A 24,344-nucleotide genomic window follows, 5' to 3' on the forward strand; every position below is an offset into this window, starting at 1 on the left:
TATTCTTCAGTGTGGCTGGTGGATAATGTAACCCAAAATTATGAGGAGTGAGCTCGGGATTTACGTCATGCTACGCATGTGGCTGTGCAAAGCACCATACTGCATGGTGCATAGTCCGTTTGCTTAATACAGGGTTTTGGGGGCTCTGCACCACCTTAATGGTGTGCATTAAAGTACTTCTTGTAGCAAATTCAGTAACACAAACGTACAAGCTACCATCGACTCTCAAGTGATAGCTGGAGGAATGTGGGCCAGATCCTAATATAAACGTCCACCGTACAGTGCAACCTGGCATGAATGTGTTGTTGACTAGAGCTGTGGAAACGAACATTATGATGAAATTATTCAAGAATACAGGTAAACATGAAGGGTTAGTTTTTTTGTTTTTTTTCTGCATCTCATGGATCACATCCTACTTTTCTGAGTAGTTTGAGTCAAGAGGAAACAGCAAATTAAAAGAGGAGCAGTTTAGACAAAATCTGATGAAATGTACTTATATAAGAAATAATGTCCTGTCTCTAACAGCTACTTCTCTGTCATAAAGACCCGATTTTCTGCATTTGAGGAGAATTTGCAGTAAATTTACAGCAAACAACACTACACACCAGATACATCCCTCTAGCTACAATGTAATTATTCTGTTAAGTACATTTCCCTTTAGTTAAGTAAATGCTAGTGAAACATTTACACTGATCACCAAAGACCGTCTCCATACACTTTTTACATGTAGCATCATTTAGCAACCAAATCTGTAAACTGTTGACAGTTGTTTATCGAATTTTATTGGTAACATGTATATGGAATTTTAATGATAATTCATGTCAATACATCATTACCAATGAGAGGAAAGAGTGAGAAGTGAGGACCTTTTACATGAATGGGAAATATATTATCAGGATTATTACACTGTTATGAATATGGCTTGTTAAATAGCAGGATAGTACAGTTCAGTTTTTCCTCAGTTGAAAAGTACTATGTGTTGTATTCTGACAAAGCTCTAGTTCCTCTGTTCTGATGATTCAGTCAGAGGGAATACATGCCATTGGCTGCATGTATTCCAGGGCTAATCTGTCTTCAGATCATACAGTGGAGTCACACTGAAAGACAATAAGTCAAGCAGTTCAGCAAATGGTCACTAGAACATAATTTCCTGTCCACCAAAGCCCTAATGCAGGTTGTATAGTTTTCCCTGCAATACAAACTGTTCAAAAGTGCAGTCTTAATTTTTCTTAATTTTGTATTGTTTTTGTTCAGAGACATGAGACATGATTCTTTTAGTCAGATTTTAGTCAGGTTCTGAGACAAAACACACAAATTAAGACTGTACAGTAGCTTGTTTTTCAAATCTGAATGGTGCTTATAATGAGACTGGATATGAATTGAGTGTGGCCTGTACCTTAGCTGTTACTGCTATAGTTAGTCTTACTGTATTTTTTATGCTAATTACTATAAAATACATAGTAGTGCAATGTAATTTCTTTTCATCTTCCACAAAATCAACTTGTAAAGACATGAAATTTAGTTTCAATAATCCATCACAGTGAGCATTATGGCTGTCAAGGTTTCCAGTCTGTCAGGAAATCTGTGGCTAAGAGCTAAAAGCAAAGCATTTCCTGTGGCTAATCGTCGACAGCATGGAGAGAAACGATGATAAAAATTTGAAATCACTGAGGAATGCTATGGATATTGATTATCTGCGGTTTTGAATTGCAGTTACTTTGAATAGACGTGTTGTAGGAAGACAAACTAATAAAATCTGAAAAAAAAGCAGAGTATGTAGGTTTTTCTTGCTCTTTTTCATGAGGAGTTTATATTTAAATCTTTAAAAATATAGTAAATCTCAGTCTGTGGTTTAGTTGTCCCCACTGGGCAAGACATCACATATATTCAAACATGTTCTAATTAAAAGCTTTTAACCATTGCTTTGCATGCTGCTTAATTAAAAGGTTGATTGTCATATATTATTGCACTTACAAACAAATGTCTCCATGATGTGAAAGGTAGGTCAGATGTTTGGTTGAACTGAACAGGGATATATCGTGAAAGATACAGAAAATATCTGTAAATTTCACATTTATTCAAGTGACATAAGTTGTGAGTGCAAAAATATATTTGTCAACCAGTTCTTCACATTTCATTTAGGCCTGAAATCAATGGTTCGAAGGTTTTTTTTGCTCTTATGTGTTGTAAATGTTTAGACATCAGCTACAACTTGAACTGATAGTACAGTGACAACCGCTTAATGAGCTTGAGCTTTTCTTAAGCTGTTACAGAAGTTCAACTGTTACACAGTAAAACTGAACCAGTCTGAACAGGGATATACCTTATGTAGTCATGATTAAGGTTAAAACCGATGTTTAAACTAATTGGAAGAACTTTTAAAAGTCGACTGAATTTGGAATTTGATTCTGAATTTTTTTGTGTGAATCCATGGAACTTCTTTTCTCCAGTTTCCTAAAGCATTTAACCCAACACTTATTCTTCTGCTCCCCTCTTGTTTTTCTGGGAAATATACCTGATTACGTCACATCAGCTTCACCAAGCTTTTACTTGCCTTTGTACACCACATATGTTTAAGACAAAACAGCAACTTGTTGCCCATTATACCCCAACTTCAAAACCTTGCTTATTCCAACTGTCTGCCCTCATCATTTAAGCTCATCTTGGCCTTACTACTACTACTACTACTACTACTGGACTTATTATGATGTTAAAACTGATACTGAAGAGGAACAAGGTCTACAGCTAGTAGTTCTGGACTTTTAACACGGGCTTCTCTGGAACCATGTGATTATGCTGTACCGTTCTTTCTTCCAGTGTGTGTGTGTGTGTGTGTGTGTGTGTGTGTGTGTGTGTGTGGTGTGTGATTACAAGCAATGTACTACATGTTCAATCAAAAACCAGCTGAATATATAAAATACATACAACTATAGAGAAAACTATGTGAAGGTATGTACTTCTAATGGTTGCTTTGTGTGTTCGGGCTGGTCTATAGGCAAGGTTTCAATCAGTAGAAAACAAATATATATATACGCGCAGCACAAGATAATTTAAGGTGGATATTTATTTTCCCTTCCTGCTCTGTCAGGCATTGTAGGCTGGCGTGATACAATGAAGCTAATCAAGGAAACAAGCACTTGAAGCTGGTGGCAGGCAGCATGGTTGGCTAACAAGTATTTACAAGTGCACTCATTCTGAATGTAACTGAAATGTTAACTACTCATTGTGTCTAAACATAAAAAAAACATTCAAGATAATGACCATTTCTGCAGAGCAGCAGCAATGTTTTATTTATTTGCTAGCTTTTTTCTGTGATGTTCTAGCTATTGGAGCTCTATTCCTGTAACAGAGTCAGAATGTTTGTAACAATAATAAAAGACTTGGAAAAGGCTTTGGCTCAGACTGTTTCTAAATGAGCCCTTAGGGTTTTGTATAGGTGTGACTGAAGTATGGCTTTACCTGTGGGTTGATGGGATTATCTGATGATATTGTTTAGTGACGTTAATTCTAATTCTGTTTAAAAGCTACAAAAAGCAAAAGACTGTATCCAAACAATTAAGGGGCAGTGGAGTGTATTATGTGTAAGTCTCTCTGAGTTGACATTTTTACTATGGCCATAATTCTGAGTTGTGTTGGAACAATGGGCAAGAAGATTATTTTGTTGTGGTTTACTGTGGCTCATCGTGTGATGTGAAACTTCACAGTGATAAGAAAAATAATACGAAATGTTATGACTTTGCAAAGGAAACGTAAGACGACATGTTTTTGTAAATCAAAGAGCATATATACAACTGTCACTGAAGTTTAAAAAAACTTTTTCAGGCCTATACGGCAACCACCTTCTTTCATATAATGAGGATTATATGAAAGAGGGTGGTGCCAGAGCGCCAGGGTCTCCACAAAAGATGTATTGTTTGCTAAGTGTAAATCAGACACCATTTTAGTGTTTAATGTTTGGATTGTTTAATTTCATTCCAAAACAACATGTTGGAAAACATTAAGAAATGATGGACCGATTAAATCAACCAGTACTCTTTTATCAGTATCTGAAAATGTTTAAGCCAACGCACCGCACCATTAACAACAAGATACATGTAAAATAACTGCTGTCATGTACAGGTAAACTGCTGTCATGTACAGGTAAATGTTTGGATTGTTTAATTTCATTCCAAAACAACATGTTGGAAAACATTAAGAAATGATGGACCGATTAAATCAACCAGTACTCTTTTATCAGTATCTGAAAATGTTTAAGCCAACGCACCGCACCATTAACAACAAGATACATGTAAAATAACTGCTGTCATGTACAGGTAAACCCGAGTTGGCTAGAACAAATGCAAATGTATTACAATGTTAAAATCTCAAACTGTTTAGAAAGCATACAAAACCTTGGACGCTGTGTACCGTTTCAGTACAAGGTGCCCACATTTTTTTGTATTTCACAAATAAATTGTCATAAAAACAGAATTAGCAGGGCAAAAATGTTTTTATCTATACATACCTCACACATACACACACACACACACACATTCTCAGTGCTTAGATTTGCAGTCCATGGGTTATAATTGTTTACTATTTAGTTTCTACTTTAGCAAGAGATAAGACAGCATCCAGCTGCATTACCACCCACATTATGTTAATACCATTAGTTTTCCCTCAAAGCACTGTCTCTCTAAAGACTCCGATCAAACTGTGAGGGCGATCGGGATGATCCAGACGGGACCCTGTCCTTGAACCCGCTCTAGAACCCGCCCTCGACACCACATTTCTATTGCTTGACTGGCGTTCCAGAGATTCCAGTGCTGCACAGGTGAAGGAACTAAGGTCCCCACAGCTCTGTAGGTGCAGCAGACCGGGTCTTCTCCGGGGAGGGCGGTGGAAAGTCTGGGAGGAACTGCCTGCTGGCTGCTCCTGGGGTGGTTTAGGTTGACTGGGATCCAACTCTGAGTCAGTGAACACCTGGAAGAAAACACACACAGAGGAACCACAGCATTTATTAATTACTACTGATATATCATTTGGAAGCAACATACTCATTTGCCAATTAATTAGATGTTAAAACTAATGCAGTCCAATTCAGCAGTCCCGTAATAAATGGAATGCTCAAAGTGCTTTACAATGCATGCTACATTCACACATACATTCACATACTGAGGGTGCAGCATCAATAGCAGTTGGTCGCTCATTGTCTTGATCAAGGACACTTTGATGCTCTCTGGTGGAGCCGGGGATCAAACCAGAAATGTTCCCTTACTTCCTACCTGTTCTATGTAACTGGCACAGCGTACAGCTTCCTCCATGTGCTCCTCATCTGACTGCAAGACATTTCGTATGCTGTCCACCAGCTCCTGGATCTCGGGGGCCAGGCCCTGGGCAGCTGGCTGCTCCAGGATTTTCCTGACGAGCTGCTGTGTGTGTTGGTAGCTCTGGTAGTCCACCATGGAGGAGGGTCGGGGCCGGCGGGGAGTTCTACTGTCGTTGTTGCCCCGTCGCAGTGTGACCTGGCCCTGGGCAGCCAGTGTGGGCTGGGAGGTCTGGGTGGAAGAATCTGTTGTCTGAGGAAAAGGAGTGAGGGGAGTGTCGCTGCTGCTCCACACTAAAAAAGAAACATGAAATGCATTTGAGTACCAGTTTCCAAAAACTCTATAGTTCCTTGTGAGCAAAAAAAAAAAAAAGAGAGAAAGCCAACCTTTAGCCGTGAGGTCTATTAACACTGGGTCACTGTTGGAGCGGCGGATCCCTGCTTTCTTCCAGGGGGCTACTCCTGGAGTGTGTTTCTGCTGCTGAGGAGGAGGAGGAGGAGGCTGGAGCTGAGGTTTAGCCTGCGCAACGACACCGGGTGACATCTGTACCACCTGGGGACTCATGTCTGATCAAATACATACAGACAAACATACTTGCTATTAGAACAAAAAGCAGTGTTTGACATTCATTTTGATAAAATAAGAGACAGACTGTTCTGCTGCTGGAAGAAATAATGTAAAGGAATATCAGAGCTATTAAATCAACAATGCCTCCGCTAAAGCACGAGAATGGGGTGGTGAGGAGAGTTTCAGCAGTAAACACTGTTAACTTGAGGGTGTGAAGAAAGTAGTAGTGCAAAGTGATACCTTGACCAATTTGATTGGTTGCAACAAGTCAGCAGTTACACAAACAGAGGGTGGATGAGATACTGATGGGAAATCATGAATGGAGCCTTGAACTTAGTGAAATTTGTTGATAAGTGTGATCTGTGAAAAGATCACCAAAGCTTTAGTAGGAATTTTTTTAAGATAAATGTAAGAGGTTGCAAAACACGTCTTGTCAACATCTTGATAGTTTGATACTGTGATAGTTATTAGTTAAAAGACAGGAGCACCACTGTCTCAACATTGATGAATGTATTAGCCATGGCTGAGAGCACAACCGGCTCGGGTTAAATGCATGAGGATCTTGGGGAAACCTCCACAGCTGGTGCGATTTCAGCACATGCTAATGATTTAAACAGCAGTCTGAATAAAGATGAGCTGCAGCAGAGTCTCCCTGCTTCGCCTGTAGAGCCATTCTGTTGTCAGGAGGGGTTGGAGGAGTTTCTGTACTTGGGAGAGATCTGGTGAATTCTCTGGCTTAGATAGACCAGAGTCACAGAGTGGGGGTTGGGATTAGCAGGTAATTTAGGGGTGATATATGGTTTGCAAACTAAAACACAACACATAATGAAATGCCTGCTTAGTAAATCACTCCACTTCCACACAGACCATGTTTGTGCCACCCTTTTTAGACCCAGGCCCTCGCTGTCTGGTGTGGCTGGTGTGTGGACATACCTCGAACACAGGTGTGTGAAGGTGGAGTGGTTGTAGGGCTCCTAGTCAACTCTGTCAGAGCAATCTCTGTCTCCTGAAATAAACAGAAACTGCTACAGTTAGATGACCTGGCTAAAAACTTGAGTTGGTAATCAAGTTCTTTTTTACATTCAGAATTCATTAACATGAATATTTAATCTCAGCCAGTTAAGTTAAGCGAAATGTACCAATTTTGGGGTCAGGCTATGATGTAAAGGATGCTGATCGGGAGTTTACCTGCGGGACTTCATTGCTGGAACTTCCAGCAACAACCTCATATGGAGGTGGGCTATCTAGTGGACAGAAGACCTCCACCCCTTTGATCCGAGCCCCGTAGATATGAGGAAGGGGGATCGCACTGTCCCCAAGCATGCTGAAATACAAAAGTCATGCAACAAACTAATTATGTTTCATGGGCAGACCACAACAAATAAAAATATACCACATTTGTTTATGGTCTGAGTGTCTTTTAAAACAGAGAGATGCTTATGGAACAACTTCTAACAACAAGCACAAACACAGCCTAACACCACTGGCCTGAATATATTAGTGAATAAAGTGAATATATTAATCATAGTTTGGTATGAACTGAAATTATATACAGTATATGCTTCTATATGTGATGGCATACAGTATAGATGACGTGTGTATGTGTGTGTGTGTGGGTGGGTGGGAAGTTACTGGCGAGCCAGACGTGGTGTGTATGAGTAGAAAGTCGAGAAATAGGAGGGAGGAGGGGCTGGGGCCACAAACTCCTCTGGGTCAGGGACCTGAGGGGCATCCTCCCTTTCTTCTACTACAGGCCGGGGCTCATCCTGTGACAGAGCAAAGACATGTAACGTGACATATCATCTTAAATAGTATTACATTAGAAAAAACCTCTATAGGCATACATGTTTAACTGTTGGGTCACATGGAAGTACACAGTGCTGTTTTACATGGACTGATCCAGACACAGTACAGTAGGTTACATATACAATAGGCTGTAGCATCAACCCACTGTAGCAGCAGCACGTCTGTCTGTTTTGTGATCGTACCATGAAAGGTGTTCTTGTATTGAAGATCTGCAGGTATCTCAGGGCAGCTGCCATAAGGCACACAGCTGTGGTCAGAGCGTTCAGAGCACACAGCGCGAACAATACTTTCTGAGAGAGAAAAGGACAGATCAGTTAAGCTAGAACAAATGAGTGATGAAGTGAGTGTTTTAAATCATATCAGAAGCACATTTGAGTAGTTTTGGTACTTTGGTAACTCATGCTACCTGATGAGAGGCGGGATGTTGTTTTTTTCCTGAACATTGGATCTTGGATATGAAAAATCAGCTACAAAATCAGCTGATTGGATAACTGCTTGAATAAGCAGGTGTACAGATGTTCTTAAAGTGGTCAGTGAATGCAGAATCATCACAAATACAAATCATGTGCCAAGTTATGAAAATCTGAGTTCTGAACGATCACTCACTCAAAACTTAGTTTTGTATTGTTTTCAGAGCTAGAAATAGGCTTTGTGTGTCTGTGTGGTGTTTTGGTGCTGAGCGCAGAGTGTGAGATATTTTGCTTTATCATGTGGGAAAAGTCAAGTCAGACAGTTTTGCATGTACATTCCATGGTGAATCCACTTCCACGATGCATATGAAGCACATTTCTGAATTCAATCATTCACGAAAGCTGGAAAGGAAATGGTTATCCACTAATTTAGAGGAATTCCGCCTAGCCTGGAAAGACAGCTTTATAACGTATAAAAAAGCCCTTCGTAAGGCAAGAACTGCCTATTACTCATCATTAATAGAGGAAAACAAGAACAACCCTAGGTTTCTTTTCAGCACTGTAGCCAGGCTGACAAAGAGCCATAGCTCTGTTGTACCATCCATCCCTCTAGCTCTCACTAGTAATGACTTTATGAACTTCTTTAGCAACAAAATAGTAGACATTAGAGACAGAATCCATCTTATCCTGCCTACAACTGTTAATGATGTAGGTATGTCTAGAACAACATCTTTAGAAATGTCTGCCAGTCCTGATTTGTCGTTAGACTGTTTCTCTCCCATAGATCTAGCTGAATTGACTTCAATAGTTTCTAAATCTAAATCATCAACATGTCTTTTGGATCCTATCCCGACCAGACTTCTTAAAGATGTGTTGCCTTTGATTGGCACTCACATATTAGATCAGATAAATCTTTCGTTGGTTACAGGATATGTTCCACAGGCTTTTAAGGTTGCAGTTATCAAACCTTTACTTAAAAAGCCTTCTCTGGACTCTGACATTTTGGCAAACTATAGACCTATATCCAATCTCCCCTTTAATTCTAAAATTCTTGAAAAGGCTGTTGCAACTCAGTTGTGTGACCATCTACATAGGAACGGTTTGTTTGAAGTTTTTCAGTCAGGATTTAGAGTTCATCATAGCACAGAAACAGCACTGGTGAAAGTTACCAACGACCTTCTTATAGCATCAGATAATGGGCTCGTCTCTATGATCATAATATCCTATTGGAAAGATTGGAACATGTCATTGGGATTAAAGGAACAGCACTAGGCTGGTTTAAATCATGTCTATCAGATAGATACCAGTTTGTTCATGTTAATGATGATCCCTCCATATATACCAGAGTAAGTCATGGAGTTCCACAGGGTTCTGTGCTTGGACCGATACTGTTCACCTTATACATGCTTCCCCTAGGCAATATTATCAGGAAGCATGGAATAAATTTCCATTGCTATGCGGATGATACCCAGCTATATTTATCTATGAAGCCAGACGAAACAGATCAGTTAGCCATACTTCAGGCATGTCTTAAAGACATAAAGGCCTGGATGACCTGTAACTTTCTTCTTCTGAATTCAGACAAAACTGAGGTTATTTTGTTTGGTCCCAAACACCTCAGAAACTGTTTATCTAATCATATAGTTACTCTGGATGGCATTAATTTAGCCTCCAGAAACGACTGTGAGCAACCTTGGAGTTATTTTTGATCAGGATTTGTCCTTTAACTCACATATAAAACAAGTCTCTAGGACCGCCTTCTTTCACCTGCGCAATATCAGTAAGATTAGGAACATTCTGTCACAGAGTGATGCTGAAAAATTAGTCCATGCTTTTGTTACTTCTAGGCTGGACTACTGTAATTCCCTATTATCAGGATGTCCAGTTAACTCTCTAAAAAGCATCCAGCTGATCCAAAATGCTGCAGTGAGAATACTGACTGGAATTAGCAAGAGAGATCATATTACTCCTGTACTAACTTCTCTTCATTGGCTTCCTGTAAAATCCAGAATTGATTTTAAAATCCTTCTCCTTACATATAAGGCCCTCAATGGCCAGGCTCCTTCATATCTCAAAGAGCTGATAGTACCATATCATCCTAACAGATTGCTTCGTTCCCAGAATACAGGTTTGTTTATGGTTCCCAAAATCTCTAAAAGTAGAATGCGAGGCCGAGCCTTTAGCTATCAGGCCCCTCTTTTATGGAACCAACTGCCAGTTTGGGTTCGGGAAGCAGACACCCTCTCTAATTTTAAAATGAAGCTTAAAACCTTCTTGTTTGATAAAGCTTATAATTAGTTGTAGTTACAGTCCTAGTTATTTATTAAACTTATAGTTAGTCACAATTATCTCTATAGACACTGTTACAGTTAAGGATATAGCCCTTAGTAGGGCTGGCTCAGGCAACTGAATCATCCCCTAGTTATGCTGCTATAGGCCTAGGCTGCTGGGGGACATCCCATGATTTACTGCGCACTTCTTCTTCTTTCTCTTTCTCTCCTCAGACCCACTCTCAAATTTATTATTTAATTCCTCCTTTCACCCAGCCCGGCCATCGGCAGGAGGGTCCCCCATCTGAGCCAGGTTCTGCTCAAGGTTTCTTCCTGTTAAAAGGGAGTTTTCCTTGCCACTGTCGCCTTAAGTGCTTGCTCTGGGGTCAGGCTCTGGGTTTCTGTAAAGCGCTTTGAGACAATTTTGATTGTGGAAGGCTCTATATAAATAAAATTGAATTGAATTGAATTGAATCATAAAATAAAAACTTCAAGCACATTGCGACTTATGTATTTTATGCTTTCGGTGCTAGACAAGCAATTAAGTGTAGGACACTGAATAATGGGAGATCAAACAACTCATATACTGTAGTACAATAAACAAGGACATGTTTTATAACAAAACGTGTGATGCTTTTAAATGTGTATATGTGTAACTGTGTGTGTTCCTTCTCAGGAGGTATTCAGGGGATAGCTGACAGTGTACCTTGAGCAGGATCCTCATGGTGCTGCAGGAGTGGGCAGGATGGAGCTCCAGCAACTTCTCCTCCAGACATTTGGACGTGGGGGAAAGGGAGCAGCAGTAACATACATCCCCATCCTCACTCTGACATAACAAACAGAGAGAGGGAGAGAGAGAGTGAGACAGTGACAATGTCAAGAATACAAAATGAACTTGATGTGGATGTTCACAGTCTCTCTCTCTCTCTCTCTCTCTCTCTCTCTCTCTCTCTCTCTCTCTCTCTCTCTCTCACAACACACACACACACACACACACACACACCCTGTCACAGACAGAACTAAAGTATATGAAAAACATAGTGACAGAGAAGAGACAGAGGAGCGGGCGCTGTGCAGCTGAACAATACCCCCAAAGACAAATTCAAACACATAGAATATGTAGTGCATTCAAAAGAGGATCAATAGATAATAATAAATAGATAACATGAAATAAATAATCATATAAATAAATACAGACAAGATATAATCACAAAACTGTGAAATAATTCAGGATGATCCAAATGTTACCATTCTTATTTACAAATGTCATTTCACAAATGTCAGTTTTCTTTCACAATGCCATTTTTTCTTTACGTACTCAAAGTAAGTTTTCACTTCAGTTTGGCTTGTTGTGGACACTAAGCAGAAAAAAAATCCATGATTAATGCAACCACATATTCCCTGTTTACCTGCTAAACATGACTGAGAAACTCTTTAATTCATTAAACACAGTTATCAAATTAATCCAGGCTAGATTTTGATCTACAGTAGACAGTTTTTATCCCTGACACATTTATTGAATAAGTGAAATGCCTAGGAGAGAAATAAAGGCAGCTAGGGACAAGTGAGCAAAACCAGAAAAGTGTATGTGCTTCTTCCTGTTAACAACGTCAGGAGATGTGTGGCTGCTTTCAACTATATTCGGTCTTTTTCAGAGAACAACCAACACTGGTGTTGCGTTGTTTCCTCTTGAACGAATTACAGCAGAAAGGTTCCTTCTAACAATTAGCAACTCAAAAATATAAGATGAATTTCCATGACAGTAGTTGTGGCTTTTGTGTCTGACTGTACCATGAAGCCTCAGAAGGGGTTTCAGGGGCCTTTTTGTTGTGGGATGAGACCGAGGTGAAAATGCGATCTGTTTCTGTTATTACCAGTGTTTCCCATTTTAGTTTTCTTCTTTCATTTAACTGGCATCTTACTTATAATGCACTTAGTGCCAGAGTTACTGAGAGAAAGGCATGTTTTCAGCACTGGGTTTGCAGCCGTCAGCTGTATGTATTCAGCAACCTATTTACAATAGATATCTAATTAATGCTATAGGTAATGAAATCAGAAAAGAGGCCCAGAGGGAACAGTTCTTGTGAAATTTTGTATGATCTTTCACTGTTTCACATTTTTAAATGCCAGTGACTGCATGCTCACATTTCTTTCTTCATGTGAAGTGAGTAAATGATTAAAACCTTTACTGTACACCCTTTGATTTACTTGCCATGTCATGACCTTCCGAAGTACTGGTACTGGTTAGATATGGATTACATCAAATTAGCAAGGATGATGATTTCAAGGTGCCATTTCTCACTGACTAAAGCAGAGAGACGCTGAAGGAGAAAGGAAACAGAAAACCAAATGACGTGATCAAAACCAGACGGACACAAACAGGCAGCAACCTCACCAGTTGGCAGCTGGTCATACTGGATACTAGCTGGGCTCCCTGGCAGCACAGGATGAATCCCGCCAAATTAAGGAGCACACACACCACAGACAGCAGGACAAATACATTGACCTGGAGATGGAGCAATGGGGGTGGGGTTAAAAGAAGGTGGATGGAAAAAGAGAGGGAAGATTATTGTAGTTTGAACATACGTCTAAGTGTACATATACTGTAAAAAAGTTTAATGAACAGGATGTAATCAAATGGAGAGAGACAAAACAGTTACTGAAGTTTATGTGGGCCATAGGCAAGCACAGACAGAGATGAGATTGCATTCGATTCAAACAAAGTCCAACTTAAATCACAAATCATTTAAATCCCTTTTTGCAGTGACAGTGATTTTCAAATGTGCTTTAGTACTGAAAATAATTTCTTCAAAGATACTCCAGGAAAATTCAGGAGCACACTGATGTTTGCTTGATGGAGACACAGTGGAAAACTACCAGTGGTGGTGTTGGTGGTGGTGCAGAACAATGGCATGGAGTAATGGAGCTTTAACAAAATGAACACATAAACCGGCCCAGTGAGGGTCAGGAGCTGTGTGGTATAAAAGTTTTCCCAAAAAACTTCTAAAAACACAGCAGAACTTTTAATTAATCTAGATTAATTAAACTGCAGCTGCAGATAAAAACACTGCTGGTTAACATGTGGGCCAATTACATCCTTTTCATGCCTGTTCAGATGAAGGCTTCTTCTGGGAAAATTGCATATTTTGTTCATTTTAAAAGGAGTAAATACAACCCATTAAGCAATCCTCAAAGGTAAGTTTCCAACACCTTGTGAGTGTGTCTTTTTTCTATTTCATCCAGCTCACTGATTATGAACTGCTGAACTCTGCAGAGTGAATTACTTATTACACTGTGGTGAACAAACTCATATTATCTGCTGTCATTCTGCAAGGAATCTTACTTCAAGAACTGTCAACTTATCCAACAAAATACTGAGAAACTTTCAAAACTGCAAACTAAAGGCGTCTCCTCAGTTGTTGAAACCCCCCTGCACAAAAACCTTTCAGACTCCCGAACTGGACTGTGTGTGTTTGTTGCATGAAACTCTGCTGCAATAGAGTTGCATGATTTCTGTAACTTTAAAGTGGCAATCAGACTGCCTGTTTTAGTGTTTGCTGAAGTTGTAAAGCGTGCTTGCTGTTGCCATGGTAACCACTGGTGTCACCATATCAACCAGAAGTGAAACCTTAAGGATTAAAAGTGTTGGAAAACAAGTGGAGCAGATGTAGGCACCTGTTATCCACAGTTTGTTGATGGGTTGGTGCGACGCATTCAGTGTGAATTAGCGAGAGTAGTTATGCAGAATTTTGTTTATACATAACATTGTTGTCTTTTTCCTTATTTGTCCACTGTCTTGTCTGATTTATCCACTTATGTGCCTCTACAGGTTTCCAGTTTCAGCTGATGACCTTCAGCAGGTAGTTTCACTGATGACTTCTCCACCTGAAGGAATGCTGAGCAGCTGAATGGAGTCCTGGAGACCTCAACACTCGCGGCTCTCTGTCGGACACCCCTGATTTCAGTTTAACAGCAATGCAATATTGTAATCAATACAATCACTGCTTTATAGAAGGAAACAAAACCATGTTCCTTACCAGCAAAAGCATGGGCCTTCTCCATGTTGTGAGGCCTACAATGCCTGACAGAATGACCTGCAGGTACATGGAGACACTGTGTGAAAACAATAACACATAACTAGCATAACAGATATGAAACACAAAACACCAAGTGAAAAAAACTGATTTTATCAACTCCATGGACCACAGAGGGAGGTTCTGGTGTCTTAGAAAGGGAAGGAGACAAAGGTCTGAGTGTCAGACATCTGAGGAGTACCCGTGACAGTGACACATTTAAATGGCACTGGAAAATGGAAAACGTTTTGGTTTTGTAGTATAAAAACAAATACCATCGGTAAACCAACACATGACTTCTAGGATCAAAATACACACTTGACATGGATAAGTCAAACACAGGAGGCTCCTTTCAGCTTTTTATTTCTGGAAGCACTTGCTGCTGCAGCAGAGTTTGAGCAGAGGTTTTTGTAGGAGAGCTAAAAAAAAAAAAGAAAAGAGAAAAAGCTGAAGGGAGCTACAGAATTATCTACACTAGTAACTTATTTGTCACTACTAGTGACACCCCTCAAATTAGCATTGGAAGAGTGCAGTGCAGCTTTAGCTTAGCTATGCACAGGGATTGTTAACTTCTTAACTACTAAGTTTTTTTCACACAAAGAAGAAGTTATCCTTCCCCCAAAATCTATATCAGTTAACCTCCAGTTGCTACTTTCCTGAATAACTATCTCAATCCCAGCACCTTCTTCAGCTGTTAGTGCACACGACCACCCCACCAAACCTGCCTCCCCACTCTACTGCTGATATTTAGTGTGGTAGTTTTGAACTGCTACAGCCCATGATACAGTCCACCAGCTGCTGCCAAACAGTCTGCAAATCCACTACATCACTGTCCCACTAGCAAAGCTGTGGAAATTTTTTTTTCAATGTATCTGTCCTTAGTGAAAGTGAAGTCTAGGATTGTTAATTTAGAACTAAGCTGTACCCAAAACCATCCTTTGTACAAGTTTTCCCACATTCTTTCAGGTTGTAAAACCCTCCCCGGGGCTGTTGTAAGGAAATAAGGATTATACCTTGTGGTCATTTAAAACAGACGTCCCCTAAAGTGAAATGACATCTGTAACTGTTGATCTGGAAAGACCTTAGCTAACCTGGGAGTGAACCCCAGTTAACTGTCCTGAGTGCTTACAGTAGGTGTGCTAACAGATCTTTCCTAGAATGAACTGTTTATCTGAAACTGCTGATCTGGAAATATCTTAGATGGCCTGGGAGTGAACCCCATTTGGTTGTCCTGACTGTTTACATTTGGTGTGATCAGGAGACATCCTTTGTCTCTCATGCTGGGAAAGGTATTTATAGCATACTGACTACAGGTATAAAGAGTCATACTAGACAACACTCTTCAGACAACACTGCAGAACACACTGTGAACTGTATGGCTTGTCTCCATGCTGCATGACATTAAAAGACTTGATTCACAACACCTGGTCTGAGTTTTTCCTTTTGCAGGATTAGACCCTCATGTTGTTTTCACAAAGCACACGTGTGTGTCCTGTGTAAGATGAGGTATGAAAGACAGGACTGCTGCAGCAGAGACCGAAGAGCTGGAGCAGAAAATGGGAGGGAGGGAAGGGAATTCATTCTTCTCCAAAGGCTGGAGGAGCAGCAGAATTAGAGGTTGTGTGAGAGGAAGCTGGTGGAGCATGGGATCATTTTACCAGCAGCGTTCACTTCAAACAAGAATTCCTCATTTACCATGATCATGTGATATGATCAGGAGATATGTTGAGTAGAGAGTCAGTCTGGATTACTCTTAAGTCAAGTCTGAAGACAGTGGAGACACTAAATTCTGACCTAGAATGAAAATTACTTTGGAACAGGTTATTTCTATACATCCACACGTTAGGTAAAGCAGCCTATCTTTGGGGCTTAAAAGGGAAGGGGGGGCAGTCCTCCTTTCTCTTCCAAAAACCTTTGGACAACCTGTTGGTTTGCTAGGGCACAGCCTTTCTGACTGTCGTCCTGCTGGTGTGTCTTGTGCTGTTGGATTTATTTTTAGCGACGTTGCTACGATCCAAACGCTCATCAGTTACTTTGGTGAATACAATGTTATTGTAACTGGCAGAACCAAAAAAAAAAAAAGACCCAGTAAATAAAACCAAAGTCAACTGCAGTTTTTCCTGAAATTTTACCCAGGCTGCATGTACTCAAGACTGAACCAGAGGTGCACAGATAATCAAGACCTTTGATAGGCTGTCTTTGCCAGGGACCCATAAAACTCCTGTGGCTCTGACAGTATCACGTTCACCTGAAAAAGCAATGACATCATACCCCACCATATCAGTCAGAGTGGCTCCAGCTCATATGCTTTTTTATGACGTACAACATTTTGGTCTGTCGTCATTTCCGTTTAATTGTGAAATACTTATTTCAAAACGTTTTTTGCCCATATAGGGCAAATGCAGTATAATGTATGTACTCCACATGATTCGTCATCTTTTACCATGGATATTTTATTACCTGTTATCTCTTAGAGGCACAAATAAATCATTTAATACACGATGATACAATGCCGGTGGCTCACTTACCGAGGAGCCTGCCCAGAATGGACAGGAGTTTCGAATGGGGGATGAGTTGCTGAGGGACAGAGCTCCGAAGGACAGCGCCACCATGGAGCCTCCGAGCAGCAGCTGCAGCAAGCCCAGCGACAGCAGCGGTCGCCCGGGCAGTAGCAGCGGAGAGCCTCCGCTGGCAATCCGGGAAGACAAGCCCCGGGGTCGGTTTCTGTGAGATGGCTCTGCGAGCTGCGAAGCCCCAGTAACGGGACAGCAAGACCCCGGCAGCACTACTGGGAGCGACATCTAAAGCTGATCGATAGACAGGACGAAAACAGAACGTGTCGGCGCTGTAGTTTAAGCAGAGAGGCGTTATTTAAAGGGAGTTAGGCGTCGGGCTGAAGGGTGGATCCTCGCTGGGTTCACTGGAGTTGCTCGGTACTCCAGCCATGATGGTGTCCATTTTTAAATAACATCCTGCCTGAACGGCAGAGCTCGCTTGGATTGACTTTCACATATTTTGGCAGCGAACTGAGAGAAGTCAGGACGGGGGAGGGGCAGAGCAGGCCATGTGTAACATGTAAACAGCCTGTCTTCTTCAAGGGTTGCAATAAAATGGAGACTTGAGGCTGTACGTAAAATGTACAGTTGCTGCCATTTTTCACCCTGCAAGACAGGGACCCTTCTGTGTCAAAGGCTCAGTGCGATTTCTTTGAATAAAAGGTATATGAAACGTGAACAAAGCCAAAAATAAAAATGGAAGCGTATCATGATGTTTTTTTCTGATTTGATTTGTTTTTAATAGAAATCGTGATAGATTTTCAAGTAAAAGGCTCCTTCACAAGGCCATTAGAGCTCACTGGTCTGTCTGGGACATCAGAGTAAAGCCTGCAGATCACCTGTCTGCGTGTCTGTGCTCAGGATGCCGCTGACAGGATTTTCTGAATAAAATTATGCCTGATAATAACTAACATCAGTTGGACAAGTTAATTAATTTTACAAAAATGTTTGTGCAGCAAGAACTCTGCTCTTGATTCACTCGTGGATTGATTGGATTGATTATTGATTACAGAACATGCCTACTAGCTGAGCCTCAGTTCTTCTTTAAAAGGGATATGTCTTAATTTGATGTGGGAGGCATTTTCAGTTCACACTCATTTAACACTTTCACTGACCTTTAAATATAATATTGCTTGATAATTAATTGCAGTGAAGATGTTTTCAGTTGTGTGTCATTTGGAATATAAATACTGTTTGTTTCAGATCCACCACCGCTCATCACCAGCTCCACTGTTGCTGGTGCTGGGCAGCAGACAGTCAGGCAGTACTACGTACCTTTTCATACTGACCACCTTTCATCACCAGCTAGTAGTGCTGCTGGTCACCAAGGGATACTGCAGTTTGAGGCCCAAGGTTGCCAGATCATAGTCGAGTATCCCCCATATCAGACGCGACGAGAAGGCAAAATGGCTGCATTGGAAGGGAAGTCAGCAACACCTTGACACTGGTAGGGACATGTCCCTACTGTCCATACCCAAATCTATGCCCATGGTTTTATTCAATGTGATTACCTAAATTCAGATCTCACAGGAAGGTACTGCAGACGAAAATCAACCTTTTGTCTATTTGGCTAATTGTTTGGACTAATTCTGAATAATAGCTGAATGTATTAGTTTAATGTATACTAAATATCATTTGAATCTAATGAGGCTTCAGCTGTCACACTCAGACTAATTGATTGGGTAGTAATGAAATGCCTGTTTGTCAAAAATGATCACAGTAGATACAAATGGTTAAGACTTTATTTTATTTGGTGTTTTAAGGTAAATAATTGAAAAAAAAAATTAAATTCAGCAGACACAGTCCAGTCATCCTTCTGATTCTCTCTGTTCCATTTTTATATAACCATCTGCCAGGATACAGTACAGTATTCTCCATGAGCTCAATGCCAATCCAAGTTAGGTGACTTATCAGTTCTTCTGACAGAAAGCACTGGCATGGACATAAGGAGTGAACTGAGATATACAATCAGGCATATTTGAAACCTGTGGGACTCTGTACGTTTGCCCTGATGGCGAAGCCCAGAACAAAGACAGCTGACTGCCTCCATTACAGACACCAAGACCGAGGCAGACCACACACTCCCACTCAAAGCTGGGTCTCCATCACTGTGGGTTAGTAATTGTGGCTTCAAAACCAGACTCACCTGACACAGGTTTCCCTCTGGGTGTATTTATTTCTGTTAACTAGTGCAACACTATTTTATTGCATACTGTCACCACAGTTGATGGAGATGATTGTTGATGTGCTCTTACTGGCTTTTTCAACAATTGAACCTATGAGGTTACACAAATTCTCTTTCCAGTATTCAAACACATCATAATAGAATAAACATAATAATCTGTCATTTTTTCATAGAAATGAATCTGTTTTGCTCCACTCTGTGGATGACTGATAGAACACAAAAATTATTCACTCAGCTCATTAAAGATTTTACACGTGCTTGTGTCATGTGTGTAATGTCACTGGTTTGTTTGGAATAATAAATGAAGCTGCTTCTCAATTCAGAACCTTCCCCCTTTGAAGGAAACAGCCCACAAAGATGGATCCTTAAAACCAAGCTGGATTACCAAGATCACAGCCCAGCCCTGTAGCTAGGTACAGGGCTACTACGCTTCGGCCCTGAAAGTTTACTGTGTCAACTTTGTGCTAATTTCATTGTAAATTGGCTTGGGAATCTGCACCACAGATGGCAGATCAGATGGCAGGATAAGGGACTTTGGGTGGGCCTTGCTTTATTGATCTTGAGGTCTTGAAGAGGAGTCCGTGCCAAAATCTAGGCACAATGACCCTAGTTATCCCATTCATCCATACCTCCAGAGTACTGAAAGCTGAATCTGGTGCGCTTACTCAGTTTTTTGAGGAAACTGATCTGAAATTGGACACAGCTTTGAAAAGATAAGGCTGGTGTTATTCTGTTTTGTTCTTTTTGTCAATAATCTCCACATAATGACCAAAGCCAAAAATTAATCTGTCACTCAGAAAGATCATTTTGTTTAAAAAAAAAAAAAAAAAAAAAAGCTCAGCAATTTCCTAAAACAGCTGGTCATTGCTGTTTTTTATTTTAATTTGTTAATGTCAATCAGTGCTGTTGTTAATATTTACAGTTTTTGGACAAGAGTGAGCTCTCTCTATACAGGAATAATAAATATCAGGCTTTGGATATTCACACACTACTTGTTAGGAGACATCAAGTCACAACATTGGGCTTTGTTGACAAAAAGAAAAAGATGAATACGAGCAACCTTATCATTTGTCAGTGGGTTGTTAGCATAGGCAGTGATAGCCAACATGGTCGAACAGAGAGAGGAGGGCTTCACCAGCAGAAACTTCATTTAACAACCAAAGAACATCTTGCAATGGCATCACACCAGCCATGACACCATGACATGACATTCTGACCCATAAGTGCTCATTACTCTTAGTCAGTATCACATTATCGGACAACACCCTTCTTCAAATGCAACCTCCATTGTGATCTCATCTACACACCTGGAAATGTCCGTGACTGTTGTGATGTGGTTGTGATGCTATCTTGGTGACAAAATCTGTCCACCAACATTAAGACACCTGCCAAAGTACTGAAAGTACTGTGGTAGTTTCTGCTGCAGCAAGTGTCTCCAGGACCACATTTTACCATGATGACACACACACACACACACACACGCACACACACATACATACATTCCCAAGCCCTTAACCCTAACTTTAACAATTACAACTAAATGCCTAACCCCAACCCTGATGCTAAACCTAACCTAAATCTAATCCTAACCTAAAACCTTAACCCTCAAATAGCAGCCCTTTGAAGGTGTGTCAGAAATTGAGGACTGATCTAAATGTCATCACCTTCCAAGGATGTCCCCACTTCAGTAGTTCAGAACTCAAACTGGTCTTCAAAATGTTTAGCCATTCAAGTACACACACACACTCACTCAGTGAAAACAATACCAGTCCCGCTGTTGTGGCTGGTAAAAATTGCAAGGCAAAAGACATCACTTCTCTGGGCCACACAGACTGACAAATCATTTCTGGATGGGAGGTGCAGTCCAAAAACAGCACAGCAGTTGACTGCTGAGCACCAAAGATGGCAAAAATAAGAAAAAGGGGTCTTAAGGCCCAGTCACACCAGACAGTGGAACAGCACATAGAATTGCACATTCTAGTAAAATAGGTTGTCAAGACAATTCACTATTGGTTAATGGCACAGTTCACCAAAACTGAACTTGAAATAAAATATTTGTGCATTTACTGCATCCCTGTGAGCTGGTCAACTCATTGTGCCAGTTCCACTGAAGTTAATTGATTTTGCCATTAAATCTGGCTCTTTTAAATGCTTGAGTTACTTGAGCCACAGAGATTAAAACCTTAACCTACTGTTAATGATCGCAGTTAAAAAGGTCTGGTCTTAGACTGACATTGTTCCTGACTGAATTCCAGAGATTGGACAGAGTTTGCACTTTCTTACAGATAGGACTGGCAGAAGGGTGTGTACTGTATTTTTGTGGGTTTGTTTTGTCACTAGCGGTAACAGCAGACATTACAGCATGTGGGGACAGCATTAAGGTTTTGGTGTCACTGGTTCCCTGGTTTACCTTTAAGCTTGACAGCAGCAGAGGTTTTAGTCCGGCTGGGTGGCTGAGGGGTGGAGGAAGGACAACCCAAACCTCATGGGACTAAGAAAGTAAAAGGCACTTCAAAAAACTGTAACAAATTCCAGTGTTACTAGATAGAATATAGATATATGCTGTATGTATACACAGGCATCAGGCATTGTTGTTTAGGACAGAATGCAAAGACAGAGTATAAACACATGACGTGTGTGTGTGTGTGTGTACATATAATCTGTGAAATAATATATACCTAACCTTTGCTGATTGCTTAAAAAAGAAGAGCGATAGATGTGATGAAGCGCATTGTGTTTTTTGGGGTGTTTGTTTAACTTTTTTGTGAGAGCAAAACTCGTGGCAAAAGGTTTCAGTTGCTGTGCACAAACTGAAGAGTTGCATAGGCAAGAAAACAAGTAGTTCCTGTTCATTCAGTTTTGACCATTTAAAAGTTTGAAGTAAGAAAGAAACAAATACAACATAAGTAAAGTGAAGACAGTGTGTTTGTATCCAAATGGATAGTGCAGATTACTTTAACTTCCTAAAAAAAAGTTCTTTTCCCTCCATATCAAAGAGCAACAGTCAGTTCGAAGTCAGCAGCTGACTTGTGCAGGGCATAATGGAATGGTATGTGTGTAGATAGACTGCATGTGCAGCGCAGGTGTACATGTATGGCCAATAAGCTGAGGGCAGGCACAGTTCCTGTGTACTGACCCTACAGTTCAGTGTCTTGGTACTGATAGGAGTTGGCGGAGTAATATCCGGGTACTGCCTCGTCCTCTTCCTCTGCCTCCTCTTTGGTCAGGTAGAAGGGACATCCATCTTTGGAGGACGGAGTAGTCTGGGGTTCAGGACGGGAGCTGGAGCTGGAAGGAAACAGAAAACACATCCTTCACTGAGACCATGCCCCACTAGCTTGCTGTGAAATGCGATTTCAGAATTTCAAGTAAGTATCATTTTGTTTTATAGCTTTGTTAATTTGTAGGGATCAGTTAGCCTGAGGATCTGAAAGTGTTCAGATCCTACAAACAACCACGTCTTTCATACTCATCCCACCCCAGCTCCCCAGGAGGCAGCCCTGTGCCCCAGTGTCTCTAGTGCATGTGCATGCTGTGTCTGTGTGTTTCATTCACTTGGTGTGGGTAAAATGAAGAGATTAATTTCCCCGTTGAGGGACAATAAAGGACTTAACTTTAATTTATAATAAATAATGTGCAAAATGTGGCGCTATGTGCAACATGAAATCCCATCGAAATAGTGCACAACGGGAAAAAGGCAGGTTACTGACTGACTACTTAACTAAAGCGGCTGCCTCGTAAACAGATCCACCAGCTGCTCTTTATGTTATGTATTAACACTTCTTGGTACAAGTAATAACTTGTAAACTGGGAGGATCCCAAATGCTGCAGAAACACAGGTAGCCTGGAAACAATTATACGGGCCTACCCAATAGGCTGTGGGCGACTGTCATCCAGTTTGGCAGTCTTCAGAGGAACAGCGTAGATGTCTGGATGCCTCTGAGCAATTTCCAACTGGGAACACAGGATAGCTGATTAAAGTCTGTGATGACTAGTGTCCAAACTAACTAACTAAAAAAATGCAGCTCACAATAAGAAATGAAGCAAGAAACTAAAAGGAACTGTATGGAATACTTCAGATTTCAGATCATTCTGCTGTGTCCCAGTGTATTTGTCTGGGTTTATGCAAGACCATAGTTATGTCAGTGATGGTAAATTAATATTTTGAGGGTGACCCTATGCTACTGAAGCATATTATTTTAGAAATAAAATATTACACACCCATTACAATATAGATAATGGCAGAATTGTCATGTCTTTTCAGTGTAGGTTACAATGTCTTGTCTTCGACAATGACTGCATCTTTTTTATATTTTAAGAACATACCAACTCACAATGTTATAATGAGAGAACATTGTGTGATATTAGATGAACTGACACGTTGTTAAAACAAGAAAGGTTTCATGGGAAAGAGAATATATGATATGTAGTACACATTTGCCATTGCTACAAAAGATTTCTTGCTATTAAATGACAAGACTCTTGTAAAATTAGAAACTCTTCTTGTTAATGAGAAGCTAAGCAAATAAACTCTACTTTAAAAGTACCGCCTGCCTCATATGTCTCATTAAAACAGGGTAAGCATCAACTGATGACAAAGCTCCAATTAGTGCATCACAGACAGGAAAATGAGATCAGACCTGGAAGGTCTGGAGGATATATTTTTTAAATGGAATTGCAAGGATTTTACACATAGTCTGTTCCCCAATGCTGGGGACTAATGCATATGTAAAAGAAAGTTCTAGAAAGCCTTTAATGTCTTCAGAGGAAGGGGTGTGAAGTAATTTTCTTGTGTGCACAAGACAGAGCTAATATCTTGTTTGAAGTTAAAAAAAAAATCCTTCTTTGGGACTTTGGGGCCTCTATAGTGGACTACAATTTTATAGATAGATAATCTTTTATAATCTCTCTCTCCTTGTTAAAAGTTTAATTACAGGACAGTATGCTCCAAACCTCCAGATGTGATGTCATCTGTCCACTTTCCTCTCCATTTGGTGAGAGTAAATTTCATCACACCACTGTAACTGGTGCAGCTAGTAGTGCTTTACTTGTAAACAGGTTAGCAATGATGGTAGACTAAATAATTTTTTGGAGGGAATCCTATGCTACTGCATTCATAGAATTAAAAAAACTACACACCCATTACAATATAGATAATGGAAGAATTTTTTG

At 40.4% G+C, this 24,344-nt stretch overlaps 2 protein-coding genes across 5 annotated transcripts in view; both read right to left on the bottom strand.

Moving 5' to 3' along the window:
• Nucleotides 1-3,955: 3,955 nt before the first annotated feature.
• On the bottom strand, nt 3,956-17,402 carry fam189a2 (family with sequence similarity 189 member A2). Its single transcript, XM_041043337.1, has 11 exons — nt 16,961-17,402; nt 14,397-14,453; nt 12,755-12,865; nt 11,066-11,185; nt 7,862-7,969; nt 7,506-7,639; nt 7,062-7,197; nt 6,807-6,879; nt 5,693-5,872; nt 5,265-5,599; nt 3,956-4,962 (listed from the first exon to the last, which is right to left on the bottom strand). The coding sequence occupies exons 1-11, from the start codon at nt 17,231-17,233 to the stop codon at nt 4,660-4,662; spliced, it is 1,830 nt and encodes a 609-aa protein (XP_040899271.1). The 5' UTR covers nt 17,234-17,402; the 3' UTR covers nt 3,956-4,659.
• A 1,315-nt stretch (nt 17,403-18,717) lies between these two features.
• LOC121184155 (tight junction protein ZO-2-like) overlaps nt 18,718-24,344 on the bottom strand; it is a 63,094-nt gene continuing 57,467 nt past the window's right edge. For 2 of the 4 annotated variants that reach the window (XM_041041616.1, XM_041041613.1), the window contains 2 exons: nt 23,041-23,126; nt 18,718-22,460 (listed from right to left, as the gene is read on the bottom strand). In XM_041041616.1, the coding sequence (XP_040897550.1) occupies nt 22,310-22,460; nt 23,041-23,126 (237 nt within the window). In that variant the 3' untranslated portion in view covers nt 18,718-22,309. The remainder of the gene's footprint in view (nt 22,461-23,040; nt 23,127-24,344) is intronic. The other 2 variants (XM_041041615.1, XM_041041617.1) reach the window with 2 other exon arrangements.

This window comes from Toxotes jaculatrix, chromosome 7, assembly GCF_017976425.1.
Source record: "Toxotes jaculatrix isolate fToxJac2 chromosome 7, fToxJac2.pri, whole genome shotgun sequence".
NCBI classification, from domain to species: domain Eukaryota; kingdom Metazoa; phylum Chordata; class Actinopteri; family Toxotidae; genus Toxotes; species Toxotes jaculatrix.